At 39.4% G+C, this 18,525-nt stretch overlaps 2 protein-coding genes across 2 annotated transcripts in view; both read right to left on the bottom strand.

Moving 5' to 3' along the window:
• Positions 1-5,216, bottom strand: part of LOC111422615 (cubilin homolog) — a 75,539-nt gene extending 70,323 nt beyond the window's left edge. The window contains exon 1 of the mRNA XM_071200944.1: positions 3,872-5,216. Coding sequence (XP_071057045.1) covers positions 3,872-5,216 — 1,345 coding nt within the window. The remainder of the gene's footprint in view (positions 1-3,871) is intronic.
• A 23-nt stretch (positions 5,217-5,239) lies between these two features.
• LOC111420253 (cubilin homolog) lies at positions 5,240-7,049 on the bottom strand. Its single transcript, XM_071200998.1, has 2 exons — positions 6,311-7,049; positions 5,240-6,258 (listed from the first exon to the last, which is right to left on the bottom strand). The coding sequence occupies exons 1-2, from the start codon at positions 6,561-6,563 to the stop codon at positions 5,240-5,242; spliced, it is 1,272 nt and encodes a 423-aa protein (XP_071057099.1). The 5' UTR covers positions 6,564-7,049.
• Between the last annotated feature and the right edge of the window lie 11,476 nt (positions 7,050-18,525).

Below are 18,525 nucleotides of genomic sequence, written 5' to 3'. Positions count from 1 at the left end.
ATATTGAACGAATGTGCATCTACCTCTAAACCCAACGAGTTGTTCATCAATAGTTACATTAGTATCAGGTATGACGCAGGTTTTGCATTGCTGAATGAATAAATCCCAAATGTAGGACACTTATCGGTTTCCAAACGCGCATTCCGAGTTCTCTTGTCGTCAAATCCGACGAATCTTCGTATTTCTTCAAAGCGAAATATAGACATTGTGGCTCGGTATACAGGATTGGCAAATTCATCACAAAATAATTCTCTCGCAGGAACATCCCAGCTTCTGTCAACTCCCGCATGAATAAGTAAACCACAGAATGCAAGAAATTCATCAACAGTTACATCTTTCCACGGTTTTCCTTTTGCTCCATAAACACGTTTGCCCTCTAAATTAGTACAGTTCACAATTTCTTGTACAATAACTGGAGTTACAAATAACTTAAACGCTTCTTTTGGTATTGTAGCCATATGTTTCCTTGCTAGTCCTGGCGCACGCCGAATAATGTTGTGTGGTTGAATTTTATTTTTTTGCTGGAAGTTCCAAACTCCATACCAGACAACTTGGAGCAATGTAACCGCTCGTTGAAGGCTTACCAATATCATCAACATCATCCCTATGATCAGAACTGGATCCAGAATACTCGTCAGGAACCAATGAAATTATTTTAAGAAAATTATGAGTAACTAAAATCTCGCCGGGCCTGAGAAGCCCGGTTTATGCATCCTAGTGTTAACAGGTCAATGAACTCCCCGTACTCTACTAAAAAATAACCCAAAACCAGCAATCACCAGACGGTAGGGGAATAACCTCTCCCCACTAGGGCTCGGAATTTTACAAATTTAAGTATTCGAATAGTCGTATAATTTTCAATTCGAATAATTGGAATAGTCGAATAATTCGAATATTTATTAATATTCGACTAGTGAAGTAGTTGTCGACTAGTCGAATAGTCATCGACTAGTCGAATCGTCGAAGTTTTCAAATATTCGGATTATTTAATTAACAAAACGTATACTACTAATTTTTCAGAATTTCAGGAGAAACAAATAAACAAGTAAGAATATGTTTTTCCTCGTTAAGTTAAAAATTAATACAACAATAAAGAGAAAAAGAAAAATGTATTAATAATATAATGACTACAAATTTGCACTTAAAAAACAAATTTTTTTTACATTGTCTGATTTTAGACAAGCGCGTTTCGCGTTCACTACATTACCAGCTTTTGAGAAGCTACGCTCCGATGAAACTGATGTCGCAGGAATAGAGAGATAACGTTTTGCATACTTTGACAATTTCGGATACTTATTTTCATTGTTTTTCCACCACTGCAAAGGACACATATTCTTTTGTATAGGGCAGTCTGAATAATACATATCAACTTCATTTAAATCAGCTGCTGCTGAATTTTCATTTGGAAACAAAATATCAAAGGCACTTTTTTTTAGGGTTATGATTCATTTCATTTTCTGTATCTTCCAAAGTTGACTGTAAAATATTCTTGAAATGTCGTTTTGTTTGAAATAATGAACCAGTAAACCGTTCTTTATTCTTAAATCGAGGATCTAAGAATGTACTTAGGTCAAAAATTCCAATTTTTCCTCCAGCGGTGACGGACACATTACTTAATATATTTTCAAATCTGGATTGAAATTCATTCTGTAATAAACGCTGCAAATTTTGTAAGAATTTAGGCTCATCTTCCTTAGTTTTTGAAATAAAATTTTCCGCTAAGGATTTTAAAATGGGCATTACAATTGAAATGGTTGGTTGCGACTCTGAAGATAACAGTGTAGTAACTAATTCAAATGGTTCCAACATTGCAATACAATACTCCATAGTAATCCATTCCTCCTCTTCCAGCATCAAATGTCCGGCTTGTATTCTTGATGTAATAGTTCTGTCTGATAGAACACTAAGTATAGCTTCACGTTGTTCAACTAATCTTTTCAACATGTAATATGTGGAGTTCCAGCGCGTTCTTACTGCTTGAATAAGTTTATGTTTTTGCAGTCCTAGTTGTTCCTGCTTAGTATTCAAGGCTGTTGATGCTATATATGAATGTTTAAAATGGGAAACAATGCTGCTGCACTTAACTATTAATGGCTTAATGTAATCAGCGTCTAATACTTTATTTAAAACTAATTGTAAGTTATGTGCATAACAAGTAATTGCATCAACGGACATTCCTTTAGTTGCAGAGACAATGTTGGCAGCGTTATCATGCATAACTACACATTTATCATTAATTTCCCACTCATTTATAATATTATTTATTTTATTTTGTAAGTTTAATGCTGTGTGTCTATCTTCCATACTTTCAGTTGTGATATTACGTGACACTTGTACCCAATTTTGATTTATGTAATGACAGGTTAAGCTGATATATGATTCAGTTGCCCTTGATGTCCAACAATCCGTGGTTATGGCAATGTGTGGCACATCTTTTAATTCTTTGATTAGGCTTTGTTTTTGAATATCATAAAGGGCATCTACACGTATTTGGATAGTCTTTGCTGTCGGTGTTTTGTAAGTGGGACAAATAAATTTTAACAAATTTTTGAATCCACGATTTTAAACAAATGACACTGGTAGTGAATCAATGCAAATCATTTTTGTTATTAGTTGAGTTATGTCCTCTTCTCTTTGTTTGGAAATTTTTTTGGAGAAAAAGATATTATCGATTTTTGTTTGAACCGATGAAGTCGAACTTGTTTGGCTTGCTGACTCTGACTGAGTTTCGGTTTCCAGTTCATCCGATACTTCGGCGCTTACTAAATCTGATGTTGTTGACGTACTACAAAACAAAAGTTGATTTAAGCAAGGTCTATAAGTAAATATTTTCTTTATAAACAGAACAAGATGAGACATTACAAAAAAGAATGGATCAATAAATTGTATCAAATAAACTACATATCGGTTGATAAATTTTAATAAATAATATAATATTTAATGAACATACCTTGTAATTTTAGAAATATGCTTATTTCTTAAATGATTCCACAAATTACTAATTGTGCTGTTTCTAGTAGCATTATAGCTGCAAAATTTGCACTGCACTCGAGTTTCTTTTCGGTCGAAATATATCCAAATTTTGCTACGGGTAGTACTCATTTTCAACACAAAAATTATTTCACTGAATTAAATTGAAACATTAGTAGCACAAATCTAACCTCCGCCACGCCACAAATAATACTAAACAAGTCGGCTGGGCAGCGTAGGCTTTATATCGACTTGATAAAAACAAGTTCCAACACGCACAGGGCACAGACATGATTGTCAGGGCTCACCGCACTACAACTATTGAGTGTTATTAGAATAGTCGACTATTCAAATATTCTACTTTTCGGCTTATAAATTATGAAAATTATTCGAATTACGAATATTCAACTATTCGACTATTCGAATTATTCGAATACGATTCCGAGCCCTACTCCCCACCACACACGACTGACGTCACGTCTTATGTCAATTCCCCCACCACCCTATCACCGGCTATTCGCCTACTATAAAAGGAGCCCCAAACACCGCAGTACCACAGAACACGGTGTATAGTAGAAGTTGTTTGTCTATTACGCACAACGCGAAAAAATACTTGATTTCGGATTATGGACGTTGAACGTTGTTCACAACGCGTTGTGGGCGTTTTTATCGCTCACAGTGATTTCTTTTTTTGGGCATAACATACACACGAATGTTATGTATAAATACTTGTAAAGGCGGAAAGACCAGGACCGAATCGGTCGGTAATAAAGGATTATTTCTGAAAAATCGTGATGTGCTATATACGTTGAAATGAAGCTGAAAGATTCTATGGTTTATGATGTGATATAAAAATTGTTAGATAACGTTATTGAAATTTCCATCAAAAAATTTTTCTTACCTTTAGTTTTTACATCCAAATTTGACGCAAACCTTTCACAATTTCGAAGTGGTTTCCTATCAGCGCTATTACTCGTTATTTTCAAAGTAACAGTCCTTTGAAGATGGATATCATCATCCCGACTCCACGAACATCTAAATAACGTCACATTTTTCGGGGTGTAAATAGTCCCGTATTCTTTACTAAAATCCCCAACGCACAACGTCGGTTCATCGGAACTATATTGCAATTTAAATCCTCGATGTGACGAAACGTGAGCCGTCCAGAAATTAATCCCCATCACATTATCGGTTGAATAAACATAATCCGCTTTATCCCCAGCACTCAAATACTCAATTTCCGAGTAAAAATCGTGATCGTTAAAGAAAACGATTCCTTGTTCGTAAGTGTGGGAGTTCTTATCTAAATCGAGATCGATTACTTTCACTTTAATCCTTCTTCCCCGCGAAACCTCGATGATCCATTTGCAAAGTCTTTGATGGGGGATCATACTTGGATATCCCGGGGATGTTATGTACCCCGATGGAGATGTTAATTTCCCGCCACAAACGCCGTGGTCCGTTACAAAACTCAATGAGAACCCAGCGAATCGTTTCGCCATGATAATTTTACCGGAAGTGAATTTAACCGTGATGTGATTCCCGAAAGTTTGGACGTTTTTCAATTCGGGTTTCATCCTGCACGCATCAACAATGTCTTTTGAGTTATTTTTCAAAAAATGTTCAACAATTTTAATCCGGGCTTCTGCACAATCGCCAATTCGAGGGGGTAAATCGATTTCTTTGAAGGTTACGTTCAAAACATGATCCATCGGCCCAATTATTTCCCAAGAACAATCCGCGTTTTCGGGGTAAAACTCTTTCAATCCGTAATTAGGGGATGTAATCGTCCCGGATGTCGCGTGAATTATCCCCCCACAATTTTTGATTTGTATTTTGGCTTTAAACCCGTTCCTTGGGACATCAAGTTGGGTGAAAAATTTGATGTAGAGTACATTATCGCTTGTGGATTGAGAACTGAGAGTTTCATCGCAAAATCTTCCGATTAATTTCGAAGTAACCGCAGCGCCATCTCGTAATTCGACGTATTCGTCTTTGCAGTTAATCGAGTTGGTTAAATCGAACCGTTCTAAGAAGTCGAATCGTATCGATTCGCCGGGGGGAGCTCGAATGATCCAGATACATTCGATGTGGGGTTGGGGGATGTTGGGGTAATTCGGGGAATTAATTATCGTTGAGTTTTCAAATTCGGTTAGGATTAATTTCCCGCCGCAATCAAACGAAACTTCTTTAAACGTTAATTCAAATCCTGGGGATTTAGCGATTGATGTTGAGTGGAGCTTCATGTATAAATGATTTGATGCTGATTTTAATGTTGGGGGGTGTTCTTCCCGCAATATTTCCCTTCCCCCAAAAATGGAGAATCCGGGTATTGCCCGTTTCTTAAAATTAAGTAATTATCGCAAGGGGAATCGGGGGATTCCCCCAAATCGAAGATTTTGAACGAAACTTCGATGGTTTTTCCTGATCGAGCTGTAATATTCCATTGGCACTCATCGTCTGGGACGGAGGATTTTTCGGAAATCTTTATAACCCCATTACTCGATTTGATGCTCCCCCCACAACGCTCCGATATGATCGCTTGGAACCCGCTTGAGTTGCTGAATGAGTTTGAGCGGAACACAACTCTCATTAAATTCGAAGTTAAAATCTCGTGGTGAGTCTCATTCGGTAAACAAGCCGTTTTTATTAATTTCCAAGCAGATTCTTCATCATCACTCCCAGCGTAAATTTGCACTTTATCAAAAATGCAACTTTGCACGTTAACAATTCGCAAATCATTGAATCTTAGCCCCAAATGATTTTGGGATTTCGTCGAAAACGTCCAAGAACAATTCAAATTCTTTTTGTACCCCCAAGGATACCCCGGAGATGTAAGCAAAAAAGGATCACTCCCATTTATCACCACAGTCTCTGAATTGCCACAAGACTCGTTTGAGCTTAAATAAATTAATGGATTAATATAATTAGGTTTCGAGACGATGTTGATTTGAGTCCACTCCAAAATAAATCGGCTTGGTTTGTTGCGCGGATCGAACATCGCCTCCAAATAAATCACGTTAGAGGATGACTCAAAATTAAGTTTTCTCCCCCCGCAATAACATTCTCCATCCGAATCGGTGTTGTACCCATCATAAACCGCAATATGCGCCTCGTAATAACACATCCCCTCGTTAGTCCCCAACGAAAATTCTTTGGCTGTTAACCTAATTTTGTGGCCAAATCCAACTCGAATCCTCCAAAAAAACGATGAAGATTTCGCGTAGTATTCCGGGTAAAGAGGCGAGTATAAAAATCCGTGATCCCCGCTAAATTCATTTTCGTGATCTAAAATGAAATCATTTCAATAATTTAAATTAATTAATTAAATTTTTATTACTTAAAGAAAATCGTGCCATAAATCCTTTCTTCTTTTGCCCGATATCGCCAACGTCTGATTTGGCACTTTTGAAATAAATCCAAATTGAGCCGTTTGCGTTGATGGTTGGGGGGATGTTGTTGCCGCAATAATCGCCCAAAAGTTTGTTGTTGTCGTCGATTGCGCGGATTTCGACGAAATCTTCGTTGCAAAATTGCGATTGGACCAATTCGAAATCTTCGAAGTTGATGGTGTAAGAAAAGCTGGGTGACATTTTTAGGGTCCATTCGCATTCGATGTCGTCGGGGTATTGGTTTGGGTAGTTTGGAGTTGCAAATTGGCCGCTTTCGTGCTCTAATGTTCCTCCACATGCTAAAAATAAATTTATGTAATAATGTGGGAACTGGCTGTGGTAAGGAAGGGTCTGGAAGGACAGGTGGTGGGGATAGAAGTTGGAACGACATGCACGGACATGCACATTAGAAGTTGGGAAGCAGATGTGAGAAGACGACACGAAGAGAAGATTAGTTATAGTAATAAATTAGTGACATAAACTCTTTGATGTGGAAATAATAGTAATAATAAACTAGTTAAGGACAAGTGGGGCTTTTGTTTTGTTGACTATTTAAATAAAACCCTACATTTTTGGGGCTCAAGCGCGATTGATCAGACAACGAGAGAAGACGTGAAGGCGAGAAAAGAACGGAAGACTAGAGAAGACGTGAAGGCGAGAAAAGGACGGAAGAGGAATACACGTAAACACGAGAGAACCTCAACGCACGGCGCGACGCAACGGTTGAACGGCGCCACAGTGGTTCAAAACGCGAAAAAGTGACGCATAGAGGTAAAAAACAAATTTACCCCTAGGTAATTTTGGAAAGTCCCTTTTATAAATAACACTTTTTTCTAAGAATTACTTTTACTCAAAGTCAATTATATGCAAATCTACCTGTGCAACATGGATTTCCTTATAAGGGCACAGGGCAAGTTATTCGGTCACTTTGTCTCAGCGCTTCATTGGTATACTTTCAGTTAATTTTGTGACGTTTTGAGTGGTAGTAATTTTTGAAGAAAATATGGATTTCAAGGTTTTAGGTAAGTATTATCATATGTATATAACAGTTTTTCAATTGATGTCTTGATTGCCAGTTAACATTATGAGAAAGTATATCATGAATTTTGACGATTTTGAGGTTTTGAACTATAATAAGTCTTGATGCCCGCCTACGCCCGCTTTGAATGTTGATCGTAAAAATAGTTTAAAGTATTACGTATTTCGTGGTGTATGATATAGACCCGCCACGATCCGCCTGTCGAAAATATTTTGCATTTTATCACCACATCTCCGTAAAACACGCAATTATTAAGTAAATAAGGCTTACTAAATTTTGAAGCCGGCTTAAGCCCACTTTGGTTATTGATTGTAAATATAGTTTTAAGTATTACCTTATCCGTGGTGAATGATTTAAAACCACCTCGATCCAACTTTCGAAAATATTATGCATTTTATCACCACATCTCCGTAAAAAACGAAACTATTTAAAACTAACAACTACATATTTCTTAAAAGGCTCATTAATTTTTTGGTAATAATATGTTTCAGATCATATTCTGTATACCCAATAACTTTTTTTATGCGATTGTTTTTGTTCATTTATTTGTTTATTATTTATTACAGCTGAAATCACGCGTATAGATCTATGCAATAAATTTCTTAAGGGTGGTTTTAGCAATAGAACCGAAACGGAGGTATTTAACGAAATACTAACATACATGAACGGGCGTGGCTTTACTCCAAACGAAACCCAAATAAAATCTTTTTTAAAGAAATGGGCAGAAAAATGGAGAAAATCTGGACATTCTTGGGAAAAATTTATTATTAAAAATCAAAATTGGTTAGATGACAAACCATTTAAGAAGTTATCTGATGAGAGTGTGTCAGAAGCTGGACCTTCAAAACGAAAATGTTTTGCAGATTTGTCAACTTCTCAAAAAAATAGAGCAACCAAAGGTAATCGTTCAGCACGTGTGGGATATAATGTGACTATAAACTTAACTTTTAGAAATAAGAGATAGTTACACATCTGAAGAATTATCATATGCAGCTACATCTGCACTTAGGCAAGCACACAAAATAGATGCAGCAAAAGCTGTAAAAATGGCTACTCTAGTCCCCGAAGACGTATTGTCTGCCGTAGGGCGCAGTGTTCCTGAACCATTTACCCCAGAAGAAGCAATAGCTTTATTTATTATAAATGGTAAACAAACAAAGGCTCAGTATCAAAATATGCGTTCAGCAGCCTTGTGGAAAAGTAATATTAATTTTATTAAGTAAGCGCACCTAATTTACTTTATTGCATTTATTTTATAGAAGTTGATATTTATCCAACATACCACGAGATACTAAAAGCCAAAAAAGAAAGCTATCCTATTTTAAATCCAGAGTATTTTTCGGAAATGGAGGCAAAGGTATCTCTTCAACATCTGGTGGATAGAACAGCCGAAAGAATTTTAAAAAATATACCCATAGAAAATTGCCCAAACAAGTTAAACATAACGTTTAAATGGGGTATGGATGGCAGCAGTGGTCATCCTGAGTTTAAACAAAGGTTTATTAACCCTGAAAATTCGGATGCCACCGTAATGTGTACGCACGCATCACCCTTATTCATAGAAGGTGATAAAATTTTAGTTTGGAATAATGAATCTCCTAATTCGTCAAGGTATTTTTTCGTATAAAATATTTTAAAGCAGTCTCTAATCATGATTTTTTTAAATTTAGTCTATGTAGGCCAATACGGATGGCATTCTGTAAAGAGGACCAAAATTCTATAATGGCAGAATACACGAGGATGCTGAAAGAAATAGATAATTTAAGACAATCAAAAATTAAGATGTCAGAGACATATGAGGTGGAAATGACCCATACTTTTCTATTCACCATGATAAATGGAAAAGTTATCAACGCTATCATTAAAAATCCCGCTACTTCGGTAAGTTTGTTCATAATAATTATATTAATCCTAGGATTCTAAAAAAAAATAATTTTGTGAGTAAGTTAAATAAAATTAAATGATTTTAGAGATGTCCAGTGTGTTTAGCTGGGCCAAAAGATTTGAATAAAATGCCAAATAAAGAGGCCATTAACGAAACTGTATTTGGATTTGGTATATCGCCATTACACGCCAAAATTAACATCATGCAGTTTTTGCTACGATGTGCCTACAAGTAAGTAAAAGATTTAATTTTAATTAGTCATTATTTTCTATGACGAATTCCTTCCCAGAATGTACGAAAGCACGCAGCCAGAAGTACGGAAGAAAGAAATCCAAAAACTATTTAAAGAAATGACTGGTCTGATTATAGACAAACCCAAGCCAGGTTTTGGAATTTCCCATGATGGGAATACGGCCCGAAGATTTTTTCAAGATCATCAACTGACATCAGAAATAACCGGAATTGATGTTAAAATTATTGAACGGTTTTCAAATCTGTTAGCGGCAATATCCTGCAACAGGGTGGTAGATTTAAAAAAATATGAAAAATACGGGATAGCGACAGCACAACTGTTTTTAGATACATACCCCTCTTTTACATTTTCGCCAACTGTGCATAAAATTTTGTTTCACGGCCATGAGTATATACAACATTTTCGACCAGTTCCATTAGGTAAATTGTGCTTGAGTAGACAACGAATAAGAAAACTATAATTTTTGTTTTATAGGTGCACTAAGTGAAGAACCCCAGGAATCCAGAAATAAAGATTTTAAGAAATATCGGACTGATTTTTCAAGAAAAACTTCGCGGAAAGATACCCTTGAAGATATTTTCAACCGATTTATGCTTACATCTGATCCTTTCTTTTTTAAAATATTCAGAGCATTTAATAGGTCATCTGTAAAAACGAAATCTGCTACGAAAAAGCTGCACATAGATGATACCGTTCATTTTGAGGAATCTCCTCTGAATGAGTCGTATGACTCAGATTCCGATGACGACTTCCAATTAGATGATGATATTTATTTACCAGTCTCCGTAGAAGAGTTTGAAGAAATCATTTAAGGTTGTCCACGTAAAATGGTCTACACATGACTTGTGTATATGATACATACATACATACGCGATACATGGATGTATATTTATTTTTTATAGACTGTTCTTGGAGTTACCAACATATTTATATCATCTAAAATATTTGATTCTAGTCTATAGAATATTTTATTTCTTTAGTCCAATTTAAGTGTTAATTTATATGAAAAAAATTGGGTATGTGTTCAGATAAAGTACCACTTCCGGTTACGCGATTTGATTGAAATTTAATATCTGGATGTTTTGCATAATTGTAATGGGTTATACAAGATTGCATGCATCTATGCCAATTTAAAGTGCAACTTTATATGAAAAACTGTAGGTATGTGTTTAGGTAAAGTGTCACTTTTGGTTGACGAATTTAGTCTAAATTTTGATACAAATCATAATTTTTGGTACAATAATCTCATACCAAATTTCATCAATGTAATAAATCTCTAAAGGTCTATGCGTCATTTTTCGCCGTTTTGAACCACTGTGGCGGCGACGACGCTAACTAAAGATAAGGCACTTGTTTTTTTTCTTGTTATTTAATTTCTTTCGAACTTTTCTATCGATCGAAATAATTCACGTTTTTTTTGTTTTTATTGTTTATTACTGTAACACGCTCTCGAACAATGCCGAAATTACGAGAATTTCCAAAAATTGAATTTAGTTTGAAGAACAGAAATTTAAAAACAATAAAAATGCTTCATGTAATTTGTTTTGGAGATGAGGGTTACTTATTCAAAGAAGAGACGAAAAGATTTACTTGATTTTGATGGTTTCGGTTTCGATGACGGTTCTGATTCATACAACAATAAACTTGATGAAATAAAAAAGATTGACCTGCCCGATTTATTCGCGATCTGCCACGTGTTTGATTTGAATTATGCCGGAAAACCTGAAGAAGTGGCGAACAGAATTCTGAGATTTTTGAATGAATGCAATGTTGACACAGAATCGGCACTCGACGATGAAGATGTAGAACAAGATGAGGAACAAGAAGGTGATAACCAAACAAGACAAAGATATGAAAACCAAAGAAGACAAAGATATGAAAACCAAAGAAGAAGTGAAGATAGAATAAGCAATCCCAATGTTTCAATGTCTATGAATTTTCGTGGCGTAGAAGAATCTGTAAGAAAGTTTAATGGTACAGATGATTATCCTATTCAGAAATGGATAAGGGATGTTGAAGATTTAGCTGATTTGCTGAATTGGAGTGATTTACACATTTTCATATTCGCCAAGAGACTACTTACTGGATTGGCAAGACTGTTTATTCAAGGTGAACGAAACATAAAGTCATGGGAGACTTTAAAAGAAGCACTGCATGAAGAATTTTCGGAAAGAATTAACAGCGCACAGCTACACAAAATGTTAAGTGATCGTAAAATGAAGAAACATGAAACTTATCAAGAATATTTTCTTAAGATGAAGGAACTTGCTAACCGAGGTAAAATAGAAGAATCCGCATTGATCCAGTATATCGTTGATGGAATTTATGATGATTTTGACAGTAAAATGATACTCTACAATGCCAAAAGTTTGCATGATTTGAAAGACAGCCTTTAAATTTATGGAGATGTGAAAGAAAAGAAAGCCGTAACAACACGACATAAACTTTAAACAAATAAACCACAGAATGAAGAAACAAAACAACATATGAGAGAATTAAAATGCTTTAATTGTGGAGAGAACGGACATCGTTCAAGAGAATGTCCAGTAAGAGGACAAAGTACAAAATGCTTTAAATGTAATGCATCTGGACATCGTTCTTTCGAATGTAGCAAAATGAAATCAGGGACATCGAGTAACAAAGGGCAACATGTTAATTTGGTTCATGCTGGAATCACCTATCCGAAAAATGTGTTGATTGATAATAAAACGATTATTGCACTGGTGGATACAGGAAGCCCAATTAATATAATAAAAGAATCTATTTACCATAAATTTCGAAAACCAAAGTTAGAAAACGAAAGTTTAGACCTAAGTGTATTTGGAAATGCTGCAGTAAAAACAATAGGATATTTTGAAACAGAAATAACAATCGACGATACTAAAACAGTTACTACTGTACATGTTGTACCAGATCATATAATGAGAATGGACCTTATAATAGGAAAAGACTTGTTAGCAAAAACACAATTGCACATAGATGGTGACAAGATAACTATAAGAAAAAGAGGCGAAGATATTGTTGCTGATATAATGGCTATAAACATCACAGAAGAACCAGATATCGAAATTGGTAATGAAGTAGAAAAGAAGCATGTATGTATGGAAGTGGGAGTGTGTGCGTGAACGCGCACAGCACCTAGGCCCCATTGGGCCCCTTGTGCATCCTCCCCGCACCCCCTCCGGTCACATCAACCAGCCAAGGGATTTTCCAAAGGCTAGGATGTCTCTCGGAGGTGTGTTCCTGATGCCATCCGTGGTCGGCCATTCCTCTCCAAAGGTCCTCATTCTGAGGTCGGTCAGAGAGGGGCAATCACACAAGATGTGTTTAACCGTCTCATCGTCCTGCTCGCAGGCTCGACAGAGAGGGGAATCAACAAGCTTCATGTTGTAGAGGTGCTTGTTCACCTTACAGTGCCCCGTGAGGAGACCTGTAACTATGCGAAGGGCACATTTATCGAGCCCTACAAAGAACTGAGCTGTTGTTGCTGACGGATATTTCAGCAATACCTTAGCAAGGTGACAGCCCGTAACTCTATCCCACCAGTTCAAGAACTTTTTGTGAGTGAAGCGCTTAATCAATTCAATATGAGTAGCTAAGGAAGGGGTGATTATCGGCTCGGGTGCACAAAGCGCTCTACCGGCGGCTCTTTTGGCCAGCCTGTCAGCGTGGTTGTTACCCGAGCAACCAGAATGCCCTTTAATCCATTGGATAGCTACGCGATTGTGTATCGCGGCCTCTTCCAATGCCATATGACAATCCATAACTAGCCCAGAGGTTATAACTACTCTGCTTAGTGCTAAAACAGATTGTCTACTGTCTGTAAAAATAGTAAAACACTTACCCCTCTTCTTGGAATTAATAATAGAGTCAGCGGCAAGTTTAATAGCGGTTAGTTCCGCTTGTTTGACGGTGGTACCTGTTCCTAAAGGTTCAGAGAGTCGTATCTGAAGGTCATGAGAAAAGACCCCAGCGCCTGCACCATTCCGTCTCCTCGAACCATCAGTGTAGATCTTAAGATCTTTATGTGTATCTACTGCTGTGGCACTGCTATAGGTTAGGTACTTCTTTGAAAATACATATTCGGCTGGTATGTAGTCCGTTTTACACTCGAGTAAAGGTATGTCGACAACGGCTCCCCTCCAGAGTGTCGAACTGCATCCAGCGTCCCCAACTTTCATAATTCCTACTGATTGTAGTCTTAGCATGGTTACCAGCGCCACTTCCTGAATGTATAAGTTTAGTGGTGGTAAGTTTAACATGACTTCCATGGCCGCGGTGGGGGTTGATCGCAGCGCACCTGTAACATACAAACACGCGAGTCTCTGTATTCTATTAAGTGCGGTGGTGGCAATGGATTTTGAAGTTCTAGTCCACCAAACCACCGCACCATACGTCAGCATTGGTCTAATTACGGCCGTGTAAATCCAGAGGGCTATCGTGGGGGACAAACCCCAAGTCCTTCCAACGGCCCTCCGGCACTGGCCGAATGCGACACAAGCCTTATTTACTCTATTTTCTAGGTGGGATTTCCACGTTAACTTACTATCTATCGTTAATCCCAAGTACTTAACTTCTGTAGATAGCGTGAGTGGAGTTTTAGCAAGCATTGGCAGTCTATGATTGCCTATGTTGCGCATGCGTGTAAAAAGAATCATTTCCGTCTTCTTGGGGTTTACAGAAAGAGATTGCTCGTTACACCATTTCTCAATTAGATTGAGTGCTTCCTGCATCCTTCCAAAGAGTGCATTTACGTACTTGCCTCTTATAAGGATTGTCAGGTCATCTGCATAGCCAGTGGTTTTAAAACCGGCTAGATATAGGCGTTTCATGAGGCTATCCAGGGTGAGATTCCACAAAAGTGGAGATAATACTCCCCCCTGCGGGCAGCCTCTAGTAACTGCCCCCTGAAGGGTGGCCTGACCAGCCCTCAAATTGACGATTCTTTGTCTTAGAGTGCTCTCAATCCAGCCACAAAGGGCCGGAGGGACGTCATGCTCTAACAAAGCTTCGTTGATTCTGGAGAAGGTGGTTTTATCAAAAGCGCCTTCAACGTCAATGAAAACCCCCAGGGCGGACTCTTTAAGGTCCAGTGCACCGCTAACAAAACTGATCACTGAGTGAAGAGCCGTCAGCGTGGACTTTCCCTGGGTGTAAGCATGTTGGTTAGGGTCTAATGGTCTGTTGTGAAGACAAGAGTCCCTGATATAGCGATCGCATAGCCTCTCCAACGATTTTAATAGAAAGGAAGAGAGGCTAATTGGTCTAAATGACTTCGGATGGAAGTAATCTTGCTTACCCGGTTTTGGTATAAAGTTGACTGTGACGTCACGCCAACTACCCGGTACATAGCGAAGCGCCAGGCATCCCTGGAAGATTCTCTTCAGGTGCGGTATGAGGTCCTCCAGTCCCCATTGTAATAGGGCCGGTGCGATCCCATCCGGTCCTGGAGTTTTAAACGGTGAGAACGTATTCACGGCCCATCGTATTTTTTCCTCCTCGCAGATGGTGTTGGCCAGTAGCCATTCATCCGCGGTCGGTACGTGGTTGGACTCCTGTTGAAGAGTAGCAAAGTTGTCCGAACCTGAGAAATGAACTGTCATTAGAAGCTGAAGACTTTCTTGAAGGTTGTCGGTGTAAGAACCGTCACCCTTCTTTAATAAACCAATGCGCCGCTCAGGGCTCGAAACGAGCACCTTCTTCAAGCGGGAGACTTCGCTATAGGAGGTAATTTCTTCACAAAAACCTCTCCACGCTTCCCGCTTCTTCTGACGAATGGTTTTTTTAAATTCTGCCAGCTTGCTCTTGTACAAGTTCCAGTCAGAATCCATTTTCGAGTTTTTAGCTCTATTAAAGGTAGCCCGCGCCTCCCGTTTAAGTTTGGCGAGTTCGGGGCACCACCAAATGGTTGCACGACCGGACTCAGCCTCCTTACGGAGGGGGCAAGCCTTTTTATATGATTTAATTAAGGAATCACGTAAAGAGTTCGTGTATTCCTCTACTTCGCAGCTATCAGCTGGTTGCCGTAACCCGAGTTTAACCAATAACCCAGATAACGTTGACCTGAATTTATCCACGTCCGTCCTTCTGGGATTGCGACTCAGTTTGGTTCCGATCTTGATGTTCCCAAGATCAAAGATTATCCATCTGTGGTCCGACATTGAAACGATGTCGGAAACTCGCCAGTTTTGGATTGATTGTGAGATACCCATAGAGGCTAGAGTAATATCTATAACCGATTGACCTTTAGCAGTTACAAAGGTCGGTTCTGTGCCTCGATTAAGTATGTCTAGATTACTGCTATATATAAAATCTAAAAGGGTCTTACCTCTAGTATTATCCTTCGCACTACCCCAAGCCGTTGAATGAGCGTTAGAATCGCATCCGATGACGAGATTCCATTTACCTGCCCTGGCGGCTTCGACCAGACGTACCAATCCAACGGAAGGAGGCTGGTCCTCAATGGGGAGGTAAACGGATGCCATCATGATATCTGTTTCCTTGCGGTTTACAGTTAAACGTATCCTAATTGTCGTAACATCGGTGCCCGTAAACTGGGGCATCACATAGCTCCGAACATGTTTAGGTACATAGATAGCAGTTCGGACTTTTTCGTCGCTGGAACAGCTGAAAATAGAACCGCTTAAACCACTGAGTCCGCAGACCCTGGATTTATTAACCCAAGGTTCTTGGATCAGTGCGATTACATTGTTCATCATATCGAGGTGGCGGCAAAGGGTAGCAGTTGCAGCCCTGCTGTGATGCAGGTTGCACTGAACTACCCTTAGCTGGTCACCAACCCCTTGTACATCACCTGTGTCCGTCATTGCGGTGTAGAGGTGTCCTGCGGGACCTTCTCGTTCTCCCCTGGAGATGGTGAGTCCAGGATGGATTCGTCCAAGGTCTCCATTGCAACTGGAGACATAGGGTCGGCTTCGAGGTGCACGATGGTCGCGTCGCCCTCTTCAGCAATCGGATCCTCTCCAGATTCCATCTGCTGAGCCTGTTCCCCTAGCTCAGCTTCTTCGTCCCCTTTCATGGGGTCTTTCAATCTGCTGACACGGGCCTTTAAAGTGTTGAAGAGGTAGCAGATTTTACCTCCGTTCGCCTTTAGCCACTCGGCGTCCTTCTTCGCAACTCCGAAGACCAACAGACGTCCCTGAGACTTGTCGATCTTCTCGTGGCGGAAGAGGCACCAGTTGGCGATATCCAGGTGTTTATTTTGGCCCGCCAATACACGTAGAATATCCTCCTGTGATTTGAGGTCTACGTCATACGTCGGGAGCCAAATTTGGACTCTCGACATGGATGGAAGATCAACTTCCTTTACGACGCTTAATTTCACGCCTTCTAGGGGCGGAAGCAGCGCCACGTTCGCCTTCAGCCAATCCAACGATGAGTTATCATTGCAGGTGATCTTTAGGATCTGCCCCACATAAACCATCGAAGAGAAGGTTGGTGTCGGCGTGTTAGTGCCAGGAATGTCGCCACAAATTTGCCCTACGAGCTTATTCGTTAGCTCCATCCTGATTTTTTCAGCTTCCGCCTCGCTAAGTTTCCCTAGCGGGTTTAGGCCGTTAATCACGGCTACTTTTAGGTGCACTAAAAGTGCATCTTTGTAAGCCGCGTTACTTTTGGGGTCGGTACTCGATTTACCAGCCCGTTGACCTAGGGCGGTACCCTGCTTCGCCCTCTTCGTCTTCCTCAAAGAGGTTTCAGAAGAGGTGGCGGACCGTTGCCTCTTAGGTTGCCCCTTTTCCGGCCCTTGGGTGCGAGCATCGCTCCCCCTACATTGCTGCAGGTGTCGAGATCTAGCTCCCGACGAGCCAGATCTATGTGGCGCACGGCTGGTCCCCTGGACGGAGGTGGAGGGACCTTTTTCCCTCTCAGAGAGTTCCCTCTCCTTACGCCTCCTTCTATAAGCGGCGCCTGATTCCCCGCGGGGGCCGGAATATTTCCGTTGACGACGGTGGACTTCAATGAAGCCCTGCCCATCGTCCAACGGGCCCTCCGGGGCGGCTGCCGGTTCCTGGGTGGTGCTCGTAGAGCTCATCTCCCCTTTTTAGCAGCTAAAACAGCGCGACCGTCCCAAACACGTCGGGCGGTGCACGCGTAGCAGAATGTGAGGTTAGGTTCTGGTTGTCAGTAATTATCTACGACTTACCCCTGAAATCCTTAACCACTTTACACTTTAGACTAGCTAAAGCCCTTACGCGTGATTTAAGCACGGTTAGAACAAGCACAAACTCTTATTTTACGCTAAAAACACACGAAAATCGCGGAGCGAACACAAGAGCGCGTGTGCAATGGCCGCCATCAGATGGCCACCCTGAAAAGAAGCATGTGTGTGAAGTCAAAGAATTAGTTTCGAAATACCAACCGCGAAAAACCAAGTTTACTGATATCGAAATGAAAATAATATTAACTGAAGAAAAACCAATATACGCAACTCCAAGAAGATTACCTTTTATCGAGAGAGACATCGTGCATAAGCAAGTAGAAGAATGGTTAGATAACGATATTGTAGAACCATGTATCCGACTATAGCAGTCAAGTAGTCATAGTTAAAAAGAAAGATGGGACACCTCGCGTATGCTGTGATTATAGGAAAATCAACAACTTGATGGTAAAAGATAGATATCCGCTTCCATTAATTGAAGATGTATTGGACAAACTGCAGAATTCAGCAAAATAGATTTAAAAAATGGATTTTTTCATGTTGGAATTGAGAAGAACAGTAGAAAATACACATCGTTTGTTACATACAGTGGACAGTTTCAGTTCAAGAAAGTTCCATTTGGATTATGTAATTCGCCATCAATTTTCCAACGTTTTATAAATCATATTTTCCACAAACTAACCAAAGATGAAATAGCTTTACCATACATGGATGACTTGATAATACCGGCAGCCAATGAGGAAGAAGAGGTTCAAAAATTAAAAACAGTATTTGCTACAGCCAAAGAATACGGCCTAGAAATTAACT

Source organism: Onthophagus taurus, unplaced genomic scaffold, assembly GCF_036711975.1.
Source record: "Onthophagus taurus isolate NC unplaced genomic scaffold, IU_Otau_3.0 ScKx7SY_15, whole genome shotgun sequence".
Taxonomy (NCBI): domain Eukaryota; kingdom Metazoa; phylum Arthropoda; class Insecta; order Coleoptera; family Scarabaeidae; genus Onthophagus; species Onthophagus taurus.
Note: the sequence above shows the minus strand (reverse complement) of the source record. Positions and strands in the feature narration are given on the sequence as shown.

Bases quoted from the DNA above. Each gene is read 5' to 3' on its own strand.
- LOC111420253 (XM_071200998.1), bottom strand. From the start codon at position 6,563: ATGTCACCCAGCTTTTCTTACACCATCAACTTCGAAGATTTCGAATTG. The intron at 6,259-6,310 runs GTAATAAAAATT...ATTTCATTTTAG, and splicing joins TATGGCACGATTTTCTTTAA to ATCACGAAAATGAATTTAGC.